The 27,468-nt window shown below is 41.9% G+C and overlaps 3 protein-coding genes across 3 annotated transcripts in view; 1 reads left to right on the top strand and 2 right to left on the bottom strand.

The window, feature by feature from the left end:
- On the top strand, positions 1 to 27,357 carry LOC106906656 (cell adhesion molecule CEACAM5-like). The gene is given in 9 exon segments (XM_088015572.1): positions 1 to 515; positions 1,602 to 1,946; positions 10,254 to 10,598; positions 12,780 to 13,124; positions 15,301 to 15,639; positions 17,821 to 18,165; positions 20,324 to 20,668; positions 22,851 to 23,195; positions 26,805 to 27,357. Coding segments are annotated over 9 exon segments (2,778 nt in total). The 5' UTR covers positions 1 to 439; the 3' UTR covers positions 27,098 to 27,357.
- Positions 1 to 27,468, bottom strand: part of LOC106910198 (high affinity immunoglobulin epsilon receptor subunit alpha-like) — a 59,246-nt gene that overhangs the window by 13,890 nt on the left and 17,888 nt on the right. The window lies entirely within an intron of this gene.
- On the bottom strand, positions 4,222 to 10,278 carry LOC148154407 (uncharacterized). The gene has a single exon (XM_088015553.1). It carries the CDS (start codon positions 9,219 to 9,221, stop codon positions 4,758 to 4,760), a length of 4,464 nt encoding a protein of 1,487 aa, XP_087871679.1. The 5' UTR covers positions 9,222 to 10,278; the 3' UTR covers positions 4,222 to 4,757.

A 27,468-nucleotide genomic window follows, 5' to 3' on the forward strand; every position in this document is an offset into this window, starting at 1 on the left:
ACCGGTGTGTGTGTGTGATGTGTGTGTGCTGGTAGCCTGAAGTAAACGCAGAGCGACGCTGTGGAGCGGCAACATGTCACAGCATGAACAGACCAGAACTGTACTGAAGGAGGCGCTGTTCTGAAGGAATGAACTGAGATCCGGTGAACGGATCACTGATCCGACAGACTCAGTTCAGTCAGATGAACAGTTCTCCTCATCGTCCTTCAGCTCCTCCTTCTTCCTTGTTTCTGTCGCAGCTCGTGGATCATCGGTGTTTCTGGATGTTTGGTATTTTATTGATTAGAGGCCCGATAAAGTGGAAATATAATAAGGTTTAATGTTTAAAATAAGGTTTAATGTTTAAAATCAGGTTTAATGTTTAAAGTGAATCTTCTGGTGTTTTGTTGTCGCGATAAGAGAAATACGTGAAACTGTGACGGCGGATAGAAACACGGAAATGGATTCTCTATCAGCTACTTCACTGTTTTCGGCCCTGATCTTCATCATCATCTTCGTCTCATCTGTCTCTACAGGCGAGTTTCTGGAGGAAAACTAAGATCCAAAGTTATTTTGATCTGAGATACGGCGATAGTTAAAGTTATGCTATCCACGGAGACGCATGTTCACATAATGATGATAATCACTGTTTATGGTCCCAGTTAGTGCTGGTTCACAGAACAACAGACTAGATCATCATGCAGAGACACCAGGAGCAGAAAAGCCTGTTGAAGCTTTAAAGACCTTAGAGATCGAGACGGTCGGGTCTCCATGTTTCCTCCTCCAGGGGCGGAGCTAGCCTTTAGCTCTCCGAAGGGCACATGGTTTGTGGGGCCCTGAAATGAGCAACAATTCAATATTTATCAGTGTCTCTGTTTACTTGGTGATGAAAACTGAGGCTCACCAAGTCAACCAGTTTACATTAAAGGGAATAATCAAATATCTAATTTGTTTTCTCTGATCAGTATTCAAGTTCTCATGACCATCATCATGATCTAAAACTGGTTTGTTCACCAGTAGATGTCACCAATATGATCCTTTTGCATTAGAAAAGAATCGAGACTGAACCTTCATATAGAAACAGGACAAATCCATTTATCTTTCTTACATAAACATTGTATCAAACTTTTCATTCTGGTGACTCTGACCAGTTCAATGACACAAAAACCTGTTTATTGTAAAATATCTATTTTGAACAATGAAGTTGTTTTTGCAGGTGATCAATCAGGTTCTGCAGTAATTGTTTAAACATCAGAATAATTCCTTCTGGATTATTTCTAATGTGTTTACTGCTTTTGTATTTATCATTTTCATATTTTACTTGTTCAACACAGCCTAGTGCTGCTTCAGTAGCAAATATCTTCATGTAAAAACCTGTTTTATCCACAACAGTAAAATAACTCAGTAGCTTCTTCCTGATCCTCTGTCAGGCATCACTCACAAAGCATTCTGGGATTTGTAGTCCTTTCTGCTCTATGGATGAATGATTACCTTGATGTTACTTTGTAGCATCTCTGTTCTGATGTTAAAGGCAGAAACTTATTCTCTTTAGGTTTCTTTGGTAAGTCAGTACAGCTGAATAAATGACCTTTAACCTCTCTGCTCTGTTTCCTCTCCTACAGATCAGACAAACATCACAGCTCATCCTGGACAGAACACATCTCTACCATGCAGATCTCCTGATAATAAACCTGTTGCAGTGGTAGAGTGGATCAGACCTGATCTGGGGTCAGAATATGTTCTTCTGTACAGAGACGATCAGCTTGATCTAGAAAACCAGCATGTGATGTTTAAGGACCGAGTGGATCTGCAGGACAGACAGATGAAGGATGGAAACGTGTCTTTGGTTCTGAGGAACGTGACGACTGACGACAGAGGAGCATACGAGTGTCGAGTCGTTCAGAGAGAAACAAACAGCAGAACAGAGACAGTCTTCATCATCAACCTGGATGTTCTTCCTCCTCCAGGTGAGTTGATGTCTGTCTGTGCAAAACTCCTGAAGGGATCTACCTTCACCTGCTCAGAGCTGCAGTTTCCAAGTTTCTGCCTCACTCCCCCTCAGCTCCTTCAGACTAGCCAGCAGCAATTAGCAAGCACCTGGTGGAACTGCTGAGCTCATTATAGGAGCTACTTCTCAGAGCAACGCTGGTAAAACTGTTAGTTAATAGAGGAGCCATGTTGTGATGACTTCCTGAAGGCGGAGTTTCAGAAAGAGCAGGAGGTTTTAAAGAGACAGAGGCCCAATTTCAAGGAGTTAAATTACAAAGTGAAACTTATTTTAAGTTATATTTTATGAGACCCGAAAGTAACATAGTTACTTGATTGGGCTATAAAATGATGCTACATGTCTAGAAAATACATGAAACTACCCTTTAATGCAAAGTAAAAACCGCTTCTTATGATGCAGAAGGTATATTTTAACTGGAGAAATGAATTTTCAGCCCGTCAGATAAACAAGAATATGGTATATGACTAAATGTCTGGTTTCTATCATCTTTCCTCCGAGTCTCATTATTTTCTGTACCAAAGTCTGTTAAGATACTGGAGACCGGTGTGTGTGTGTGATGTGTGTGTGCTGGTAGCCTGAAGTAAACGCAGAGCGACGCTGTGGAGCGGCAACATGTCACAGCATGAACAGACCAGAACTGTACTGAAGGAGGCGCTGTTCTGAAGGAATGAACTGAGATCCGGTGAACGGATCACTGATCCGAGAGACTCAGTTCAGTCAGATGAACAGTTCTCCTCATCGTCCTTCAGCTCCTCCTTCTTCCTTGTTTCTGTCGCAGCTCGTGGATCATCGGTGTTTCTGGATGTTTGGTATTTTATTGATTAGAGGCCCGATAAAGTGGAAATATAATAAGGTTTAATGTTTAAAATAAGGTTTAATGTTTAAAATCAGGTTTAATGTTTAAAGTGAATCTTCTGGTGTTTTGTTGTCGCGATAAGAGAAATACGTGAAACTGTGACGGCGGATAGAAACACGGAAATGGATTCTCTATCAGCTACTTCACTGTTTTCGGCCCTGATCTTCATCATCATCTTCGTCTCATCTGTCTCTACAGGCGAGTTTCTGGAGGAAAACTAAGATCCAAAGTTATTTTGATCTGAGATACGGCGATAGTTAAAGTTATGCTATCCACGGAGACGCATGTTCACATAATGATGATAATCACTGTTTATGGTCCCAGTTAGTGCTGGTTCACAGAACAACAGACTAGATCATCATGCAGAGACACCAGGAGCAGAAAAGCCTGTTGAAGCTTTAAAGACCTTAGAGATCGAGACGGTCGGGTCTCCATGTTTCCTCCTCCAGGGGCGGAGCTAGCCTTTAGCTCTCCGAAGGGCACATGGTTTGTGGGGCCCTGAAATGAGCAACAATTCAATATTTATCAGCGTCTCTGTTTATTTGGTGATGAAAACTGAGGCTCACCAAGTCAACCAGTTTACATTAAAGGGAATAATCAAATATCTAATTTGTTTTCTCTGATCAGTATTCAAGTTCTCATGACCATCATCATGATCTAAAACTGGTTTGTTCACCAGTAGATGTCACCAATATGATCCTTTTGCATTAGAAAAGAATCGAGACTGAACCTTCATATAGAAACAGGACAAATCCATTTATCTTTCTTACATAAACTTTGTATCAAACTTTTCATTCTGGTGACTCTGACCAGTTCAATGACACAAAAACCTATTTATTGTAAAATATCTATTTTGAACAATGAAGTTGTTTTTGCAGGTGATCAATCAGGTTCTGCAGTAATTGTTTAAACATCAGAATAATTCCTTTTGGATTATTTCTAATGTGTTTACTGCTTTTGTATTTATCATTTTCATATTTTACTTGTCCAACACAGCCTAGTGCTGCTTCAGTAGCAAATATCTTCATGTAAAAACCTGTTTTATCCACAACAGTAAAATAACTCAGTAGCTTCTTCCTGATCCTCTGTCAGTGTAACAGGGCGGCCGTTTGCGGTTGGATTTTACGGTGAAGAAGACTTCAAGAGGTAGAGTCAGGTGGAAACAGCAGTTGGTTTATTCTCTTCCCAGCATCAACACACACTCAATCACAATCCGTTTCTCTTCTCACACAGGTGAAACCACAGGCTTAAATAGTCTCAGCTGTGCTGGACCCAACCACCTCCAATTCACAGGGGGATCTCCCTTAACAAATCTCCACCTATTTAAATAAACTACAATTTATTAAATATAAACATTTAAATTTACTTTTTATAAATATTTTATATTTTTTCTTACACCAAATGAAACACCACAAAAAACCCATAAACAATTATCTCCCCACACTTTTCAATGGCCTCTCCCGAACCTATAAATGGTGTCTGGACCCCCGGGGTTGTATTTGTCCAAACACCCTGGAGAGGACACAGAAAAGACAGGTGAGTCACTCATTATCAGCACTCCACACCTAACAGATATTGCACAAACCTTTGCTCAGTTTTACCCACCAGTAGCTCCTTGCTCTGAGTAACAATTATCCTCCCTCCACAGGCAACCACCTCTCTTTCCAATGAGGAGCAGCTGTGCAGAGCCCAGAACAAAAGGCTACATGCTAATTACTAAAATATTCAATAAATACAATTAAAACTTCTCGTGTGCAAATTGTTGTTTATGTGCAAATCTCTGCTTAAAGTGCAGTGCTAAATAAAGTGCTTGTTAATAAAGTGCAAAAAGTGCTTAACAGTGACTTAAATACAAATAGACCCAGTAATGAAGCTCTCTTCATTACATTTCCTCCCTCCTCTCTTAAGAGTACCTCAGTCCTCTGACATTCTGGATAAACCGTCAGCAACCACATTAGACTTCCCTGGCTTGTACTGGACCGTGAAGTCAAATGGCTGCAGCGCCAGGTACCATCCAGCGATTCGGGCGTTGGCATCCCTCATTCGTCTTAGCCATTGGAGGGCACGATGGTCAGTCTCTAAAATAAAGTGACGTCCTAAAAGATAATACCTGAGGGCCTCAATAGCCCACTTCATGGCCAAACACTCCTTTTCCACGGTTGAATATCTTGTCTCTCTATCCAGCAGTTTCCGACTCAGAAACACCACAGGTCTTCTTTCACCGTCCACCTCTTGTTGAAGAACAGCTCCAAGTCCCACCCCTGAAGCGTCTGTTTGCAAGATGAATGGCTTAGTGAAGTCTGGTGTGTGTAGAACTGGATGAGTACATACTGCTTGCTTGAGGTCCTTGAATGCTCGATCACAGTCTTCTGTCCAGCACACTTTGTTGGGGGCTGCACCCTTTGTTAGATGGTTCAGTACAGCTGATCGTTCTGCAAAAGAAGGTATAAATTTCCGGTACCAGCCCACCAAACCCAGAAATCCTCTCACCTTCCTTTTTGTAGTTGGAACTGGGAAGGACTGGATTGCATCCATTTTCCCCACTTGAGGCTTTATTTTTCCAAACCCAATGACAAAACCCAAATACTCCACCTCTCTCTGGGCTACAGCACACTTCTTTGGGTTAATTGTCAGTCCAGCCAATCTGATGCGGTGTAGCACCTCCTGTAGGTGAATCAGATGCTCCTCCCAGGACTGGCTATACACCACAACATCATCCAAATATGCTGCAGAAAATTCTGAAACATCTCTCAGCACATGATCCATTAAACGTTGGAATGTTGCTGGCGCACCCTGGAGCCCAAAAGGCATGACTCTAAACTGGTACATACCAAAAGGAGTTTTGAAGGCGGTCAGCTCTCTTGCTTCTGGTGCCAAAGCCACTTGCCAGTATCCTTTGCACAAATCCAGCGTTGTGATGTAGCTTGCCGAACCGACTTTCTCCAGTAGGTCGTCAACCCTGGGCATTGGGTACGGGTCAAAATTGGACACAGCATTTAAATTTCTAAAGTCTATGCAAAATCTAAGGGAGCCATCTTTCTTTGGTACCAGCACAATCGGGCTGCACCATTCACTACTAGATTCTTCAATTATCCCCAAATCCAACATCAGTTTTATTTCTTTTTCTAGTACTGGAATCAACCGCTCTGGTATGCGATAGCTCTTTTGACGACTCGGCACATCTTCTTTAACCCGAATCTTATGTTGAACCAGTGACGTAAATCCTGGAACTTCTTGAAAGAGCTGAGGATCCAAGAGAGGTTTGACTTTTTCCTGCTCAGTAGGGGACAGATGAGAAATGTCAACCAAAGCACAGTCTGACATGTTAGTTGGAAAAAATTTCTCAGTCACCTCCTCATCCTTAACTGCTCTCACAAATAATTCCTGGTGCACTGGCTCTTGTTGGCTGTGGAACTCTTTCAACAAGTTGACATGAAATGTCTGATGCTTCTTAGCTCTTTCTGGCATGTATAGTTCATAAACCACTTTACTCACTTGTTTGGTGATCTCATATGGTCCATGCCATTTTGTCAGCAGCTTGTTGTCGCTGGTAGGAAGCAATAAAAGAACCTTCTGACCTGGAAGGAAGACTCTGTCTCTAGCCTTCTGATCGTACCATCTCTTTTGATGTTGTTGAGCTGCTTTCATGTTGTCCTGAGCAAAAGATGCCATTTCCTGCAATCGCTCCCTCATATTGATGACATATGCTGCAATGTTTTCACCCTCTGGTGTAGCGTCTTCCCAACAGTCCTTCAGTAGATCCAGCGGACCTCTCACTTGACGCCCATACAATAGTTCAAAGGGTGAGAAACCTGTAGACACTTGTGGGACCTCTCGGTAAGCAAATAACAGGTATGGTAGCCATTGGTCCCAGTCGGCACCTGTGTCAGAGACAAACTTGCGCAGCATATTTTTGAGAGTCTGATTATATCTTTCCACTAGCCCGTCCGTTTGGGGGTGGTAAGGGGTGGTCTTAAGTCCCTTAATCCCTAATAATTTATAAACCTGCTGCAACAGTTTAGACAAAAAGTTTGTCCCACAATCTGTGAGAATTTCTCTAGGTATTCCTACTCTAGAGAAAAGCTGCAGGAGACAGTTAGCAACCTGTCGGGCTTTAATGGATCTGAGAGGAAAAGCTTCAGGGTACCGTGTAGCATAGTCACATATCACCAATATGTAACGGTGACCTGTAGAGCTCCTTTCTAATGGGCCCACAATATCCATGCCCAGCCTTTCAAAAGGTGTCTCAATAATTGGCAATGGTTGTAGCTGGGCTCGAGCTACTCCTTTGCCTGAAGTCAACTGACATTTTTCACAGGAACTACAAAATTTAGAAATCTGGGTATACATTCCCGGCCAGACAAAACGGCTGCTGATTCTACTCAGTGTCTTATAAAAAGCCATATGACCTGCCCATGGAATTGAGTGACCCAGCTCCATAACTTTGTGTCTGAACTGTTGTGGAAGGGCTAATGCTTCACACTGTCCCTTCTTCTGATACAAAATGCCTCCTTTAATTATGTAAACTGCATCTTCTAGGAAGTCTAACTGACCCTGATGAGTTCCCCCCACCCCAGTTACCTTTTCAAACCAAGGTTTTAGTGTAGAATCAGCTCTCTGGAGTGCACCCAAATCTGAGGGAATGTCAAACTCAAAGAAGTTATCTGGCTTAGATAATTGTGCCATCTCTTCATCACCTGAGCCTTTGAACTTCTCCCTTCTTTTCTGAGCTTTTGACTTTTTTGTTCTTCCCGGTTCTGCTTCTAAAGACTCCCCAAAAAAGGGCAACTCTTCTAACACAGTCTTTGAACTTTGCGCTCTTGTTACTACATTACAAGGTTTCAATGGTTCTACTGGAATATCCGTTTTAGGACACGAGTTCTGGGCATCTCTGTTGGTAAGAACTTGGGGTTCATAGTCTGACTGGTGGATAAGGTCAAAGAGAGTGGGTATATCATTACCAAGTATAACTGTGAATGGCAAAGAGGGAACTACAGCTACCTGTACCAAGTATGTTTGACCTCCCACTGTCAAATACACCTCAGCAGTAGGGTAGACATGTTCATCTCCATGTACACAACTTATTTTAACCCCCACCCCACTTAGCTTTTCTGCTGAAATTAAGCTAGCATGCACTAGAGATTGAAAGCACCCAGAATCAAGCAAAGCTTCTTCTTTCTGCCCATTAACTAGAACAGAAACAGTGCAAACTTTCTTTTCCACAACATCCATAGCTGGTCTTGGAACAGAACACATAAGTGATGGCTTTGATTTAAGGGCAGGGCAGAAATGTTGTGTATGACCAAAGCCATTACAGTTGTAACATCTAATATCTTGGACTGAAGATTTAAAAAATGGCTTTTTAACATTGGGGGGTCTTTGGAAAGGGAACTGCTTTAAACTAGAAACTTTTCTAGCCTGACTTTGACCAGAGCCCTGTTCACCCCCAGTGGACTTACTTGATTGGGCATAGTGAGTCTCTCGGCCAAAATAAATGCTCTTGCTCCCCTTCCTGGCTGATGTGAAGACCTCTGCAAGAGTAGTTGCTTCTTTTGCCGTCTTTGGGTCACGCTCTCGTATCCAGACCTCCAACTCTGGATTAACCATCCTTAAAAACTGCTCCAGAATTATCTGCTCAGATATTTCTTCCACAGTAGATTTATCAGGTTTAATCCATCTTGAAAACAAGTCTTTCAATCGCACATAAAGTTCACGTGGCGTCTCACCTGATTCAATCTTCAGGGATCTGAAGCGGCGTCGATAAGTGTCAGCAGTGATTTCATATTTTGCCAGAATTGCCTCTTTCACTTTGTCATAGTTTTCAGAGTCAGCCATATCCATTAGAACGTAGGCTGTGCGGGCCTTGCCGGTCAACAGAGGGACAAGACGAACCGCCCACTCATCTCTAGGCCACCGACACACCTGGGCCATCCTCTCGAACGTCGTCAGAAAATGCTCAATGTCGTCATCAGTGGATAACGGAAGAAATCTTGGTTCAATTATGGACCTGGAACCATGAGCCACCTGGACATCACCACCATCAGATTCTTCTGATTCACCTGCATGTGCTTCAGATGTCCTGGGTCGAGCTTGTGTTCCTGATACCTCAGGTTTGTCCAATACAGCATGCACTTGAAGCTGCATTTGTTGAAATTGATGCTGTATGCTCTTCCACCTTTGTTCCTGGCGGGAAAAATCTTTATCAATCTTCAGGTCTCTAGCCACTTGAGACCGCATAATAGATTTCACCATCACCGCCAGTTCCTCCAACTTATCTTCAGGGTTGGTCGCTGCCATGGCCTCCATTTCACAGGAAGCTCCAGCTCCTTCATCAGGCTCTCCTTCTTGGCCTGGCTTTTTACCACTTCTGGTCATCATCTTCTCACCGTGGCATGACTGGCACACTTCTGACACCACTTGTAACAGGGCGGCCGTTTGCGGTTGGATTTTACGGTGAAGAAGACTTCAAGAGGTAGAGTCAGGTGGAAACAGCAGTTGGTTTATTCTCTTCCCAGCATCAACACACACTCAATCACAATCCGTTTCTCTTCTCACACAGGTGAAACCACAGGCTTAAATAGTCTCAGCTGTGCTGGACCCAACCACCTCCAATTCACAGGGGGATCTCCCTTAACAAATCTCCACCTATTTAAATAAACTACAATTTATTAAATATAAACATTTAAATTTACTTTTTATAAATATTTTATATTTTTTCTTACACCAAATGAAACACCACAAAAAACCCATAAACAATTATCTCCCCACACTTTTCAATGGCCTCTCCCGAACCTATAAATGGTGTCTGGACCCCCGGGGTTGTATTTGTCCAAACACCCTGGAGAGGACACAGAAAAGACAGGTGAGTCACTCATTATCAGCACTCCACACCTAACAGATATTGCACAAACCTTTGCTCAGTTTTACCCACCAGTAGCTCCTTGCTCTGAGTAACAATTATCCTCCCTCCACAGGCAACCACCTCTCTTTCCAATGAGGAGCAGCTGTGCAGAGCCCAGAACAAAAGGCTACATGCTAATTACTAAAATATTCAATAAATACAATTAAAACTTCTCGTGTGCAAATTGTTGTTTATGTGCAAATCTCTGCTTAAAGTGCAGTGCTAAATAAAGTGCTTGTTAATAAAGTGCAAAAAGTGCTTAACAGTGACTTAAATACAAATAGACCCAGTAATGAAGCTCTCTTCATTACAGTCAGGCATCACTCACAAAGCATTCTGGGATTTGTAGTCCTTTCTGCTCTATGGATGAATGATTACCTTGATGTTACTTTGTAGCATCTCTGTTCTGATGTTAAAGGCAGAAACTTATTCTCTTTAGGTTTCTTTGGTAAGTCAGTACAGCTGAATAAATGACCTTTAACCTCTCTGCTCTGTTTCCTCTCCTACAGATCAGACAAACATCACAGCTCAAGCTGGACAGAACACATCTCTACCATGCAGATCTCCTGATAATAAACCTGTTGCAGTGGTAGAGTGGATCAGACCTGATCTGGGGTCAGAATATGTTCTTCTGTACAGAGACGATCAGCTTGATCCAGAAAACCAGCATGTGATGTTTAAGGACCGAGTGGATCTGCAGGACAGACAGATGAAGGATGGAAACGTGTCTTTGGTTCTGAGGAACGTGACGACTGACGACAGAGGAGCATACGAGTGTCGAGTCGTTCAGAGAGAAACAAACAGCAGAACAGAGACAGTCTTCATCATCAACCTGGATGTTCTTCCTCCTCCAGGTGAGTTGATGTCTGTCTGTGCAAAACTCCTGAAGGGATCTACCTTCACCTGCTCAGAGCTGCAGTTTCCAAGTTTCTGCCTCACTCCCCCTCAGCTCCTTCAGACTAGCCAGCAGCAATTAGCAAGCACCTGGTGGAACTGCTGAGCTCATTATAGGAGCTACTTCTCAGAGCAACGCTGGTAAAACTGGTAGTTAATAGAGGAGCCATGTTGTGATGACTTCCTGAAGGCGGAGTTTCAGAAAGAGCAGGAGGTTTTAAAGAGACAGAGGCCCAATTTCAAGGAGTTAAATTACAAAGTGAAACTTATTTTAATTTATATTTTATGAGACCCGAAGGTAACATAGTTACTTGATTGGGCTATAAAATGATGCTACATGTCTAGAAAATACATGAAACTACCCTTTAATGCAAAGTAAAAACCGCTTCTTATGATGCAGAAGGTATATTTTAACTGGTGAAATGAATTTTCAGCCCGTCAGATAAACAAGAATATGGTATATGACTAAATGTCTGGTTTCTATCATCTTTCCTCCGAGTCTCATTATTTTCTGTACCAAAGTCTGTTAAGATACTGGAGACCGGTGTGTGTGTGTGATGTGTGTGTGCTGGTAGCCTGAAGTAAACGCAGAGCGACGCTGTGGAGCGGCAACATGTCACAGCATGAACAGACCAGAACTGTACTGAAGGAGGCGCTGTTCTGAAGGAATGAACTGAGATCCGGTGAACGGATCACTGATCCGACAGACTCAGTTCAGTCAGATGAACAGTTCTCCTCATCGTCCTTCAGCTCCTCCTTCTTCCTTGTTTCTGTCGCAGCTCGTGGATCATCGGTGTTTCTGGATGTTTGGTATTTTATTGATTAGAGGCCCGATAAAGTGGAAATATAATAAGGTTTAATGTTTAAAATAAGGTTTAATGTTTAAAATAAGGTTTAATGTTTAAAGTGAATCTTCTGGTGTTTTGTTGTCGCGATAAGAGAAATACGTGAAACTGTGACGGCGGATAGAAACACGGAAATGGATTCTCTATCAGCTACTTCACTGTTTTCGGCCCTGATCTTCATCATCATCTTCGTCTCATCTGTCTCTACAGGCGAGTTTCTGAAGGAAAACTAAGATCCAAAGTTATTTTGATCTCAGATACGGCGATAGTTAAAGTTATGCTATCCACGGAGACGCATGTTCACATAATGATGATAATCACTGTTTATGGTCCCAGTTAGTGCTGGTTCACAGAACAACAGACTAGATCATCATGCAGAGACACCAGGAGCAGAAAAGCCTGTTGAAGCTTTAAAGACCTTAGAGATCGAGACGGTCGGGTCTCCATGTTTCCTCCTCCAGGGCCGGAGCTAGCCTTTAGCTCTCCGAAGGGCACATGGTTTGTGGGGCCCTGAAATGAGCAACAATTCAATATTTATCAGTGTCTCTGTTTATTTGGTGATGAAAACTGAGGCTCACCAAGTCAACCAGTTTACATTAAAGGGAATAATCAAATATCTAATTTGTTTTCTCTGATCAGTATTCAAGTTCTCATGACCATCATCATGATCTAAAACTGGTTTGTTCACCAGTAGATGTCACCAATATGATCCTTTTGCATTAGAAAAGAATCATGACTGAACCTTCATATAGAAACAGGACAAATCCATTTATCTTTCTTACATAAACTTTGTATCAAACTTTTCATTCTGGTGACTCTGACCAGTTCAATGACACAAAAACCTATTTATTGTAAAATATCTATTTTGAACAATGAAGTTGTTTTTGCAGGTGATCAATCAGGTTCTGCAGTAATTGTTTAAACATCAGAATAATTCCTTCTGGATTATTTCTAATGTGTTTACTGCTTTTGTATTTATCATTTTCATATTTTACTTGTCCAACACAGCCTAGTGCTGCTTCAGTAGCAAATATCTTCATGTAAAAACCTGTTTTATCCACAACAGTAAAATAACTCAGTAGCTTCTTCCTGATCCTCTGTCAGGCATCACTCACAAAGCATTCTGGGATTTGTAGTCCTTTCTGCTCTATGGATGAATGATTACCTTGATGTTACTTTGTAGCATCTCTGTTCTGATGTTAAAGGCAGAAACTTATTCTCTTTAGGTTTCTTTGGTAAGTCAGTACAGCTGAATAAATGACCTTTAACCTCTCTGCTCTGTTTCCTCTCCTACAGATCAGACAAACATCACAGCTAAACCTGGACAGAACACATCTCTACCATGCAGATCTCCTGATAATAAACCTGTTGCAGTGGTAGAGTGGATCAGACCTGATCTGGGGTCAGAATATGTTCTTCTGTACAGAGACGATCAGCTTGATCCAGAAAACCAGCATGTGATGTTTAAGGACCGAGTGGATCTGCAGGACAGACAGATGAAGGATGGAAACGTGTCTTTGGTTCTGAGGAACGTGACGACTGACGACAGAGGAGCATACGAGTGTCGAGTCGTTCAGAGAGAAACAAACAGCAGAACAGAGACAGTCTTCATCATCAACCTGGATGTTCTTCCTCCTCCAGGTGAGTTGATGTCTGTCTGTGCAAAACTCCTGAAGGGATCTACCTTCACCTGCTCAGAGCTGCAGTTTCCAAGTTTCTGCCTCACTCCCCCTCAGCTCCTTCAGACTAGCCAGCAGCAATTAGCAAGCACCTGGTGGAACTGCTGAGCTCATTATAGGAGCTACTTCTCAGAGCAACGCTGGTAAAACTGGTAGTTAATAGAGGAGCCATGTTGTGATGACTTCCTGAAGGCGGAGTTTCAGAAAGAGCAGGAGGTTTTAAAGAGACAGAGGCCCAATTTCAAGGAGTTAAATTACAAAGTGAAACTTATTTTAAGTTATATTTTATGAGACCCGAAAGTAACATAGTTACTTGATTGGGCTATAAAATGATACCACATGTCTAGAAAATACATGAAACTACCCTTTAATGCAAAGTAAAAACCGCTTCTTATGATGCAGAAGGTATATTTTAACTGGTGAAATGAATTTTCAGCCCGTCAGATAAACAAGAATATGGTATATGACTAAATGTCTGGTTTCTATCATCTTTCCTCCGAGTCTCATTATTTTCTGTACCAAAGTCTGTTAAGATACTGGAGACCGGTGTGTGTGTGATGTGTGTTCTGGTAGCTTGAAGAAAACGCAGAGCGACGCTGTGGAGCGGCAACATGTCACAGCATGAACAGACCAGAACTGTACTGAAGGAGGCGCTGTTCTGAAGGAATGAACTGAGATCCGGTGAACGGATCACTGATCCGAGAGACTCGGTTCAGTCAGATGAACAGTTCTCCTCATCGTCCTTCAGCTCCTCCTCCTTCCTTGTTTCTGTCGCAGCTCGTGGATCATCGGTGTTTCTGGATGTTTGGTATTTTATTGATTAGAGGCCCGATAAAGTGGAAATATAATAAGGTTTAATGTTTAAAATAAGGTTTAATGTTTAAAATCAGGTTTAATGTTTAAAGTGAATCTTCTGGTGTTTTGTTGTCGCGATAAGAGAAATACGTGAAACTGTGACGGCGGATAGAAACACGGAAATGGATTCTCTATCAGCTACTTCACTGTTTTCGGCCCTGATCTTCATCATCATCTTCGTCTCATCTGTCTCTACAGGCGAGTTTCTGAAGGAAAACTAAGATCCAAAGTTATTTTGATCTGAGATACGGCGATAGTTAAAGTTATGCTATCCACGGAGACGCATGTTCACATAATGATGATAATCACTGTTTATGGTCCCAGTTAGTGCTGGTTCACAGAACAACAGACTAGATCATCATGCAGAGACACCAGGAGCAGAAAAGCCTGTTGAAGCTTTAAAGACCTTAGAGATCGAGACGGTCGGGTCTCCATGTTTCCTCCTCCAGGGGCGGAGCTAGCCTTTAGCTGTCCGAAGGGCACATGGTTTGTGGGGCCCTGAAATGAGCAACAATTCAATATTTATCAGTGTCTCTGTTTATTTGGTGATGAAAACTGAGGCTCACCAAGTCAACCAGTTTACATTAAAGGGAATAATCAAATATCTAATTTGTTTTCTCTGATCAGTATTCAAGTTCTCATGACCATCATCATGATCTAAAACTGGTTTGTTCACCAATAGATGTCACCAATATGATCCTTTTGCATTAGAAAAGAATCCAGAGTGAACCTTCATAGTAGAAACAGGACAAATCCATTTATCTTTCTTATAAACATTGTATCAAACTTTTCATTCTGGTGACTCTGACCAGTTCAATGACACAAAAACCTGTTTATTGTAAAATATCTATTTTGAACAATGAAGTTGTTTTTGCAGGTGATCAATCAGGTTCTGCAGTAATTGTTTAAACATCAGAATAATTCCTTCTGGATTATTTCTAATGTGTTTACTGCTTTTGTATTTATCATTTTCATATTTTACTTGTTCAACACAGCCTAGTGCTGCTTCAGTAGCAAATATCTTCATGTAAAAACCTGTTTTATCCACAACAGTAAAATAACTCAGTAGCTTCTTCCTGATCCTCTGTCAGGCATCACTCACAAAGCATTCTGGGATTTGTAGTCCTTTCTGCTCTATGGATGAATGATTACCTTGATGTTACTTTGTAGCATCTCTGTTCTGATGTTAAAGGCAGAAACTTATTCTCTTTAGGTTTCTTTGGTAAGTCGGTACAGCTGAATAAATGACCTTTAACCTCTCTGCTCTGTTTCCTCTCCTACAGATCAGACAAACATCACAGCTCATCCTGGACAGAACACATCTCTACCATGCAGATCTCCTGATAATAAACCTGTTGCAGTGGTAGAGTGGATCAGACCTGATCTGGGGTCAGAATATGTTCTTCTGTACAGAGACGATCAGCTTGATCTAGAAAACCAGCATGTGATGTTTAAGGACCGAGTGGATCTGCAGGACAGACAGATGAAGGATGGAAACGTGTCTTTGGCTCTGAGGAACGTGACGACTGACGACAGAGGAGCATACGAGTGTCGAGTCGTTCAGACAAACAGCAGAACAGAGACAGTCTTCATCATCAACCTGGATGTTCTTCCTCCTCCAGGTGAGTTGATGTCTGTCTGTGCAAAACTCCTGAAGGGATCTACCTTCACCTGCTCAGAGCTGCAGTTTCCAAGTTTCTGCCTCACTCCCCCTCAGCTCCTTCAGACTAGCCAGCAGCAATTAGCAAGCACCTGGTGGAACTGCTGAGCTCATTATAGGAGCTACTTCTCAGAGCAACGTTGGTAAAACTGGTAGTTAATAGAGGAGCCATGTTGTGATGACTTCCTGAAGGCGGAGTTTCAGAAAGAGCAGGAGGTTTTAAAGAGACAGAGGCCCAATTTCAAGGAGTTAAATTACAAAGTGAAACTTATTTTAAGTTATATTTTATGAGACCCGAAAGTAACATAGTTACTTGATTGGGCTATAAAATGATACCACATGTCTAGAAAATACATGAAACTACCCTTTAATGCAAAGTAAAAACCGCTTCTTATGATGCAGAAGGTATATTTTAACTGGTGAAATGAATTTTCAGCCCGTCAGATAAACAAGAATATGGTATATGACTAAATGTCTGGTTTCTATCATCTTTCCTCCGAGTCTCATTATTTTCTGTACCAAAGTCTGTTAAGATACTGGAGACCGGTGTGTGTGTGTGATGTGTGTGTGCTGGTAGCCTGAAGTAAACGCAGAGCGACGCTGTGGAGCGGCAACATGTCACAGCATGAACAGACCAGAACTGTACTGAAGGAGGCGCTGTTCTGAAGGAATGAACTGAGATCCGGTGAATGGATCACTGATCCGACAGACTCGGTTCAGTCAGATGAACAGTTCTCCTCATCGTCCTTCAGCTCCTCCTTCTTCCTTGTTTCTGTCGCAGCTCGTGGATCATCGGTGTTTCTGGATGTTTGGTATTTTATTGATTAGAGGCCCGATAAAGTGGAAATATAATAAGGTTTAATGTTTAAAATAAGGTTTAATGTTTAAAATAAGGTTTAATGTTTAAAGTGAATCTTCTGGTGTTTTGTTGTCGCGATAAGAGAAATACGTGAAACTGTGACGGCGGATAGAAACACGGAAATGGATTCTCTATCAGCTACTTCACTGTTTTCGGCCCTGATCTTCATCATCATCTTCGTCTCATCTGTCTCTACAGGCGAGTTTCTGAAGGAAAACTAAGATCCAAAGTTATTTTGATCTGAGATACGGCGATAGTTAAAGTTATGCTATCCACGGAGACGCATGTTCACATAATGATGATAATCACTGTTTATGGTCCCAGTTAGTGCTGGTTCACAGAACAACAGACTAGATCATCATGCAGAGACACCAGGAGCAGAAAAGCCTGTTGAAGCTTTAAAGACCTTAGAGATCGAGACGGTCGGGTCTCCATGTTTCCTCCTCCAGGGCCGGAGCTAGCCTTTAGCTGTCCGAAGGGCACATGGTTTGTGGGGCCCTGAAATGAGCAACAATTCAATATTTATCAGTGTCTCTGTTTATTTGGTGATGAAAACTGAGGCTCACCAAGTCAACCAGTTTACATTAAAGGGAATAATCAAATATCTAATTTGTTTTCTCTGATCAGTATTCAAGTTCTCATGACCATCATCATGATCTAAAACTGGTTTGTTCACCAGTAGATGTCACCAATATGATCCTTTTGCATTAGAAAAGAATCGAGAGTGAACCTTCATATAGAAACAGGACAAATCCATTTATCTTTCTTACATAAACTTTGTATCAAACTTTTCATTCTGGTGACTCTGACCAGTTCAATGACACAAAAACCTGTTTATTGTAAAATATCTATTTTGAACAATGAAGTTGTTTTTGCAGGTGATCAATCAGGTTCTGCAGTAATTGTTTAAACATCAGAATAATTCCTTTTGGATTATTTCTAATGTGTTTACTGCTTTTGTATTTATCATTTTCATATTTTACTTGTTCAACACAGCCTAGTGCTGCTTCAGTAGCAAATATCTTCATGTAAAAACCTGTTTTATCCACAACAGTAAAATAACTCAGTAGCTTCTTCCTGATCCTCTGTCAGGCATCACTCACAAAGCATTCTGGGATTTGTAGTCCTTTCTGCTCTATGGATGAATGATTACCTTGATGTTACTTTGTAGCATCTCTGTTCTGATGTTAAAGGCAGAAACTTATTCTCTTTAGGTTTCTTTGGTAAGTCAGTACAGCTGAATAAATGACCTTTAACCTCTCTGCTCTGTTTCCTCTCCTACAGATCAGACAAACATCACAGCTCAAGCTGGACAGAACACATCTCTACCATGCAGATCTCCTGATAATAAACCTGTTGCAGTGGTAGAGTGGATCAGACCTGATCTGGGGTCAGAATATGTTCTTCTGTACAGAGACGATCAGCTTGATCCAGAAAACCAGCATGTGATGTTTAAGGACTGAGTGGATCTGCAGGACAGACAGATGAAGGATGGAAACGTGTCTTTGGCTCTGAGGAACGTGACGACTGACGACAGAGGAGCATACGAGTGTCGAGTCGTTCAGAGAGAAACAAACAGCAGAACAGAGACAGTCTTCATCATCAACCTGGATGTTCTTCCTCCTCCAGGTGAGTTGATGTCTGTGCAAAACTCCTGAAGGGATCTACCTTCACCTGCTCAGAGCTGCAGTTTCCAAGTTTCTGCCTCACTCCCCCTCAGCTCCTTCAGACTAGCCAGCAGCAATTAGCAAGCACCTGGTGGAACTGCTGAGCTCATTATAGGAGCTACTTCTCAGAGCAACGCTGGTAAAACTGGTAGTTAATAGAGGAGCCATGTTGTGATGACTTCCTGAAGGCGGAGTTTCAGAAAGAGCAGGAGGTTTTAAAGAGACAGAGGCCCAATTTCAAGGAGTTAAATTACAAAGTGAAACTTATTTTAAGTTATATTTTATGAGACCCGAAGGTAACATAGTTACTTGATTGGGCTATAAAATGATGCTACATGTCTAGAAAATACATGAAACTACCCTTTAATGCAAAGTAAAAACCGCTTCTTATGATGCAGAAGGTATATTTTAACTGGTGAAATGAATTTTCAGCCTGTCAGATAAACAAGAATATGGTATATGACTAAATGTCTGGTTTCTATCATCTTTCCTCCGAGTCTCATTATTTTCTGTACCAAAGTCTGTTAAGATACTGGAGACCGGTGTGTGTGTGTGATGTGTGTGTGCTGGTAGCCTGAAGTAAACGCAGAGCGACGCTGTGGAGCGGCAACATGTCACAGCATGAACAGACCAGAACTGTACTGAAGGAGGCGCTGTTCTGAAGGAATGAACTGAGATCCGGTGAATGGATCACTGATCCGACAGACTCAGTTCAGTCAGATGAACAGTTCTCCTCATCGTCCTTCAGCTCCTCCTTCTTCCTTGTTTCTGTCGCAGCTCGTGGATCATCGGTGTTTCTGGATGTTTGGTATTTTATTGATTAGAGGCCCGATAAAGTGGAAATATAATAAGGTTTAATGTTTAAAATAAGGTTTAATGTTTAAAGTGAATCTTCTGGTGTTTTGTTGTCGCGATAAGAGAAATACGTGAAACTGTGACGGCGGATAGAAACACGGAAATGGATTCTCTATCAGCTACTTCACTGTTTTCGGCCCTGATCTTCATCATCATCTTCGTCTCATCTGTCTCTACAGGCGAGTTTCTGGAGGAAAACTAAGATCCAAAGTTATTTTGATCTGAGATACGGCGATAGTTAAAGTTATGCTATCCACGGAGACGCATGTTCACATAATGATGATAATCACTGTTTATGGTCCCAGTTAGTGCTGGTTCACAGAACAACAGACTAGATCATCATGCAGAGACACCAGGAGCAGAAAAGCCTGTTGAAGCTTTAAAGACCTTAGAGATCGAGACGGTCGGGTCTCCATGTTTCCTCCTCCAGGGCCGGAGCTAGCCTTTAGCTGTCCGAAGGGCACATGGTTTGTGGGGCCCTGAAATGAGCAACAATTCAATATTTATCAGCGTCTCTGTTTACTTGGTGATGAAAACTGAGGCTCACCAAGTCAACCAGTTTACATTAAAGGGAATAATCAAATATCTAATTTGTTTTCTCTGATCAGTATTCAAGTTCTCATGACCATCATCATGATCTAAAACTGGTTTGTTCACCAGTAGATGTCACCAATATGATCCTTTTGCATTAGAAAAGAATCAAGAGTGAACCTTCATATAGAAACAGGACAAATCCATTTATCTTTCTTACATAAACATTGTATCAAACTTTTCATTCTGGTGACTCTGACCAGTTCAATGACACAAAAACCTATTTATTGTAAAATATCTATTTTGAACAATGAAGTTGTTTTTGCAGGTGATCAATCAGGTTCTGCAGTAATTGTTTAAACATCAGAATAATTCCTTTTGGATTATTTCTAATGTGTTTACTGCTTTTGTATTTATCATTTTCATATTTTACTTGTTCAACACAGCCTAGTGCTGCTTCAGTAGCAAATATCTTCATGTAAAAACCTGTTTTATCCACAACAGTAAAATAACTCAGTAGCTTCTTCCTGATCCTCTGTCAGGCATCACTCACAAAGCATTCTGGGATTTGTAGTCCTTTCTGCTCTATGGATGAATGATTACCTTGATGTTACTTTGTAGCATCTCTGTTCTGATGTTAAAGGCAGAAACTTATTCTCTTTAGGTTTCTTTGGTAAGTCAGTACAGCTGAATAAATGACCTTTAACCTCTCTGCTCTGTTTCCTCTCCTACAGATCAGACAAACATCACAGCTCATCCTGGACAGAACACATCTCTACCATGCAGATCTCCTGATAATAAACCTGTTGCAGTGGTAGAGTGGATCAGACCTGATCTGGGGTCAGAATATGTTCTTCTGTACAGAGACGATCAGCTTGATCTAGAAAACCAGCATGTGATGTTTAAGGACCGAGTGGATCTGCAGGACAGACAGATGAAGGATGGAAACGTGTCTTTGGTTCTGAGGAACGTGACGACTGACGACAGAGGAGCATACGAGTGTCGAGTCGTTCAGAGAGAAACAAACAGCAGAACAGAGACAGTCTTCATCATCAACCTGGATGTTCTTCCTCCTCCAGGTGAGTTGATGTCTGTCTGTGCAAAACTCCTGAAGGGATCTACCTTCACCTGCTCAGAGCTGCAGTTTCCAAGTTTCTGCCTCACTCCCCCTCAGCTCCTTCAGACTAGCCAGCAGCAATTAGCAAGCACCTGGTGGAACTGCTGAGCTCATTATAGGAGCTACTTCTCAGAGCAACGTTGGTAAAACTGGTAGTTAATAGAGGAGCCATGTTGTGATGACTTCCTGAAGGCGGAGTTTCAGAAAGAGCAGGAGGTTTTAAAGAGACAGAGGCCCAATTTCAAGGAGTTAAATTACAAAGTGAAACTTATTTTAAGTTATATTTTATGAGACCCGAAAGTAACATAGTTACTTGATTGGGCTATAAAATGATACCACATGTCTAGAAAATACATGAAACTACCCTTTAATGCAAAGTAAAAACCGCTTCTTATGATGCAGAAGGTATATTTTAACTGGAGAAATGAATTTTCAGCCCGTCAGATAAACAAGAATATGGTATATGACTAAATGTCTGGTTTCTATCATCTTTCCTCCGAGTCTCATTATTTTCTGTACCAAAGTCTGTTAAGATACTGGAGACCGGTGTGTGTGTGTGATGTGTGTGTGCTGGTAGCCTGAAGTAAACGCAGAGCGACGCTGTGGAGCGGCAACATGTCACAGCATGAACAGACCAGAACTGTACTGAAGGAGGCGCTGTTCTGAAGGAATGAACTGAGATCCGGTGAACGGATCACTGATCCGACAGACTCAGTTCAGTCAGATGAACAGTTCTCCTCATCGTCCTTCAGCTCCTCCTCCTTCCTTGTTTCTGTCGCAGCTCGTGGATCATCGGTGTTTCTGGATGTTTGGTGTTTTATTGATTAGAGGCCCGATAAAGTGGAAATATAATAAGGTTTAATGTTTAAAATAAGGTTTAATGTTTAAAATAAGGTTTAATGTTTAAAGTGAATCTTCTGGTGTTTTGTTGTCGCGATAAGAGAAATACGTGAAACTGTGACGGCGGATAGAAACACGGAAATGGATTCTCTATCAGCTACTTCACTGTTTTCGGCCCTGATCTTCATCATCATCTTCGTCTCATCTGTCTCTACAGGCGAGTTTCTGGAGGAAAACTAAGATCCAAAGTTATTTTGATCTGAGATACGGCGATAGTTAAAGTTATGCTATCCACGGAGACGCATGTTCACATAATGATGATAATCACTGTTTATGGTCCCAGTTAGTGCTGGTTCACAGAACAACAGACTAGATCATCATGCAGAGACACCAGGAGCAGAAAAGCCTGTTGAAGCTTTAAAGACCTTAGAGATCGAGACGGTCGGGTCTCCATGTTTCCTCCTCCAGGGGCGGAGCTAGCCTTTAGCTCTCCGAAGGGCACATGGTTTGTGGGGCCCTGAAATGAGCAACAATTCAATATTTATCAGTGTCTCTGTTTACTTGGTGATGAAAACTGAGGCTCACCAAGTCAACCAGTTTACATTAAAGGGAATAATCAAATATCTAATTTGTTTTCTCTGATCAGTATTCAAGTTCTCATGACCATCATCATGATCTAAAACTGGTTTGTTCACCAGTAGATGTCACCAATATGATCCTTTTGCATTAGAAAAGAATCGAGACTGAACCTTCATATAGAAACAGGACAAATCCATTTATCTTTCTTACATAAACATTGTATCAAACTTTTCATTCTGGTGACTCTGACCAGTTCAATGACACAAAAACCTATTTTATTGTAAAATATCTATTTTGAACAATGAAGTTGTTTTTGCAGGTGATCAATCAGGTTCTGCAGTAATTGTTTAAACATCAGAATAATTCCTTTTGGATTATTTCTAATGTGTTTACTGCTTTTGTATTTATCATTTTCATATTTTACTTGTTCAACACAGCCTAGTGCTGCTTCAGTAGCAAATATCTTCATGTAAAAACCTGTTTTATCCACAACAGTAAAATAACTCAGTAGCTTCTTCCTGATCCTCTGTCAGGCATCACTCACAAAGCATTCTGGGATTTGTAGTCCTTTCTGCTCTATGGATGAATGATTACCTTGATGTTACTTTGTAGCATCTCTGTTCTGATGTTAAAGGCAGAAACTTATTCTCTTTAGGTTTCTTTGGTAAGTCAGTACAGCTGAATAAATGACCTTTAACCTCTCTGCTCTGTTTCCTCTCCTACAGATCAGACAAACATCACAGCTCAAGCTGGACAGAACACATCTCTACCATGCAGATCTCCTGATAATAAACCTGTTATAGTGGTAGAGTGGATCAGACCTGATCTGGGGTCAGAATATGTTCTTCTGTACAGAAACGATCAGCTTGATCTAGAAAACAAGCATGTGATGTTTAAGGACCGAGTGGATCTGCAGGACCGACAGATGAAGGATGGAAACGTGTCTTTGGTTCTGAGGAAGGTGACGACTGACGACAGAGGAGCATACGAGTGTCGAGTCGTTCAGACAGAAACAAACAGCCGGAGGATGACCATCGTCATCATCAACCTGGATGTTCTTCCTCCTCCAGGTGAGTAAAAATGTTTATTTGTCTCAAAGTTTTAAGCTGAAAGCTTCTTGGTCGTGTCAGAGTGAAACAGCTGAGAGTCCAGCAGGCTGGTTGTCTGAAACCTCAGTAGATTAACTCTGAGTTTGGAAAAGAACCAGGTTTCCTTTTCCAGAAATAGATATTAACTTAAACATATCACCATGGTAACTGGCTGCTGCAGTGCTCCAAACCACTTTTTGATGTTTTCTGTCTCAGACATTAAAGATCCTGGATTTTATTTCAAGTCTTAGTCTGGCTGTTGTCTTCCTGTCCAGTTCCATTTGATTCAACTCTCGCTTACAGCTCAGTCTGGGTTTTCTCCCTTTGACTTGAATTTCTTCAAGGAGATATTATATTGGATCATTAAGTGAACAGAAGGAGAAGTTATGAATGCTGATTTTCTGTCCTGTTTCTGTTCTCTATGAGGTTTTCATCACTAAAATAATGTCTGTTAATTATCTCTGAACATTAATCTATGAGGAACCTCAGCTGGGAGGACCTGGTGTTCACCAGTCTGTCCAGCAGGGGGAGTTCTCCCTGTTATTAGGAGCATTAATATGGAGAACAACGTATCATAGTGATGTAATATGATCTTTCTGTGACAACCCTGAAAGTCCACAGGGACCGAGAAGCCCTGACCCAAACCCAGATAATCAGAACCAGGGATGTAGTAACACTGTGAGCCACATTAAAAGAGCCAACCTAAAGATCCACTCAACTCCATCTTGCATTGAAATATGTTCTGCTTTACATATTAAGAAGCTACAATCTGTTAAAAAATAACAGATGTGTGCCCTGCCTATCATCCAATGGCTGCTGGAGATTGACTCCAGCCGTCACACAACCCTGCAGGGACAAGTGGCCGTAAAGGATGGATAATAACATTCCTGTGAAATGAGCAAAGGTCAGTGAGGTATAATAATGTGTGTTTGGACCCAACGATCAGAGAACCAAGGACTGACAGAGTCCTGATCCAGATTACAGACCGGAGGACAAAGGGACTGGTGAAAAACTCTGATTCCCAGAAGGCACTGCACTTCACACCTCGGTGTAAAATGAACATCATTGGTTGAGGGAGATTCTAGTAAGGATGGATCCCTGCAGGCCCGGCGGCATTGGGGGACACTGGGGGACATTTGGGGACTTTGGGTGATATTGGGGGACTTTGGGGGGCACTAGGGGACATTGGGGGATATTGGGGGGCACTGGAGGACTTTGGGGGGCACTAGGGGACATTGGGGGACTTTGGGGGATATTGGGGGACTTTGGGGGTATTGGGGGGCACTGGGGGACTTTGGGGGGCACTGGGGGACTTTGGGGGGCACTGGGGGACATTGCCCCCCCACAGAGTCAGCCATGCCCCCCTGGACTGGAAGCTTTTTGTTGTTTTTACCTTAGAATGGCCAACTCTCTGTTATTCCTCTGTCGATTTGATACAGTAGAGGCTTCCACACTTCCCATATTTGTGTCCTCTGTCACTTTTTTCAGCAGTTAAAACTGTTTAATCCGTTGTTAACATGTTGTAACCTGTTTTTCTGAGCCGCCTTCAAACCCAACATGAGCGCTACAACGCTCACACTGGGTTTACACCTTTGTGGCACTGAAGGAGACCTGCTGCTGCTGTGCAGAGTTACGCAGGTGTGTTAGAATCATGGCAGCAAAACGCAAAGAACTTTTCACAGTTTTTCACCCAAACTAACCGACTGAGTTGAGTAAAGCTGCTGGATGCAGGTAATGTTAGCTAAAAGATGACTAGCTATCAATACAGCACCTTAAGCTATATCCTGTAGGCTACTGATGTTGTCTAGTTTCAGCTACGTAGATTCATTTTGCCCCCTCTTGTTAAATTCGTCTGAAACCAGGGCGGTCTCCCTGTGACATCGCAGAGCTTTAAAATGAGCTCAGACACTTGAACTTGCCTTCAGGTGATTATCTGCATGTCAGGAAGCCTGAAGCTCTGCAGAAACCGAGTGTGGTCATCTTGGGTTAGCTGGTCAAGTGACAGACCTGCTTTTTCTTTGTGCATTGAAAGAGGAACCTTTGACCTGAAGCCTGCTGCTTTGATATCTGGAAACATAAAACTGAGCCCAACTGTGACCATCCAACAGTCTGAGTCCCTGCAGGATGAGATCTAGATCCTCCAGGTTCAGCTGATGAAGTGGTTCTAGGTCCTGTAGTTACCATGATCAGCCTGTCTGGAGGAGAAATTGGGACCATCTATTAACCAGTAGCAGCTGGTGCTATCCTGACCTGGTCAGACATACCAGAGGACTGCATGTCCTGACACTCCATCAGGTTACTGTGGAAAGATGCACTGATACATAAATGCAGCCCTTAAGGCCCTATAAGTTCAGAGCTAAGAGAGACCCTGACATTAACCTGACTGATGAACCAAAGTGAAGCACAGTTAGCATGCTAATCATGCATGCTACACACCTCAGCTAACACGGCAACCTTCAGGATCCTGAATCCACAGGATCAGGGTCAGGTGACCTGGACATGAGGTCATGTGACTGAGGTCAAGTAGAGAGGTGGCCATGAAAAGTGGTCAGTCCTCCTTCACCAGACAAACTCCCAGCTCTGCTGGTCCAAAGCAGAGCAGGCAGACTAACAGTAATCAGATTACTGGACCAGGAGAGGACGCAGCTCTGATGAGGTTTCACCCACTGCTGTGTCTTTCCTCTTTCTGCCAGAAGGTGGCGCTCCAGCAGGTGCAGCTGGTTTTATCAATGTCCCTCAAAGAGCATCAATGACCCGACAATGACCTCATAAAACTCTTTAATTCCTAACATGTGGAGACTCAACACCAAGAGACTCACAAAGCCGCTGACCCTGGCTGCTAACACTAACGGCAGCAGTGACCTTTAGCTGCATCCGTTGACCTTTGTTTAACCTGATGCCAGTTTTCAAGGATGATGTCACAACAGCATCTGCCATCTTGTGTAACATCCTCCCACTTCGTCTACTATATAACTTACCAGGTAGTCTTCCTTCACACACCTTTAAACCTTCACCCACTATTGTTTTTATTTAGCCTCAGTGCTAATTTGTCTTCATTCACTCATTTTCTGTGTTGTTACAGAGTTTACACATTTAATCCACTGTTATATATCCAATTCATTAATAAATGCCCTGGGATCTTATTAATGGCTATTGATTTTTAAACAAGATAGTAGTCTCCCAATCTAGATTTTTTGTTTTATTTTACAAGAAAAAAGCTAAACAAAAACAAAGATTTTAAAATAATGAACATTGTTAGTCAGAAACTTCTCCAGCTTCATTTTTTTGCTATGATAAAAGTTTAGGAATATAAAATCTGTGTAGAACAGCAGCTCAGGGTGACAAAGAGAAAAGCTGTTGGCAGCAGGTTATAAAAGGATTGTGTTACCATGGTGATATTTTGAAGATTTAGCTTTTATTTTGAAAAGGAAATCCAGGATTTTCCTCAAACTCAGTTTTCACATAATCACTTTGATGTTTTCTAAAGATGTTTTAGTTGAGAGTCTAGAAATCAGCTGGTCTGAGATCAGATGATGATCTTCAGTCATTTTCTACCTGAACATCAAACTAACATCTGGTTCTGTTCTGCAGGTGAACCTGATGGAGTGAACAAAGACGGATCAGGTCTGGTTCTGGTGGTTGGTGTGTCGGTTGGTGTGTCAGTTGGTGTGGTGGTTGGTTTGGTAGCTTTAGGTATTATTCTTTATTTGATCCGTAAAAAAGCTCTATGTTGGAGTCCAAAGCCAAATCAGCCTGTAGATCCAGCTGGAGCTCAGCAGCTTTTAACGAATCAGAACCAACCAGCTGAGCAGAAAGTCCAGTCTGACCTGCAGGATGATGGATCCAGAACCTCAGCAGATCCTTCATCCAGAATCACTGACTGACTGTTTTCATCGTCACCAAGAGGAAACATGAACTGGAACCAGCTGTTTGACCTTCACCAGAACCGTTACAGAACCAGAACCGTTACAGAACCAGAACCGTTACAGAACCAGAACTGTTACAGAACCGATCTAGAACCCGTCCAAACTGGACTGAAAGCTTCATTATTATAGGAACTGAATCAAACTGGGCTGCAGTTTAGCATCAGGATCAGTTTGTAACTTTTAGACGTTTCATCTGGAATTAAAATGTTTTTATTTCATCTTTCTGTTACTGAACTGAGGTTTTTATTTTACTTTATTTATATGAGACACATTTCAGTGAGAAGATCTGCTACAGTAAACACAGTCATATTTCTTACATTAGAATATAA

Source organism: Poecilia mexicana, unplaced genomic scaffold, assembly GCF_051168715.1.
Source record: "Poecilia mexicana isolate PSO_F unplaced genomic scaffold, ASM5116871v1 scaffold_18, whole genome shotgun sequence".
In the NCBI taxonomy this organism is placed as follows: domain Eukaryota; kingdom Metazoa; phylum Chordata; class Actinopteri; order Cyprinodontiformes; family Poeciliidae; genus Poecilia; species Poecilia mexicana.

Excerpts from the sequence above, each read along its gene's own strand:
- LOC148154407 (XM_088015553.1), bottom strand. The coding sequence starts at position 9,221 with ATGATGACCAGAAGTGGTAAAAAGCCAGGCCAAGAAGGAGAGCCTGAT.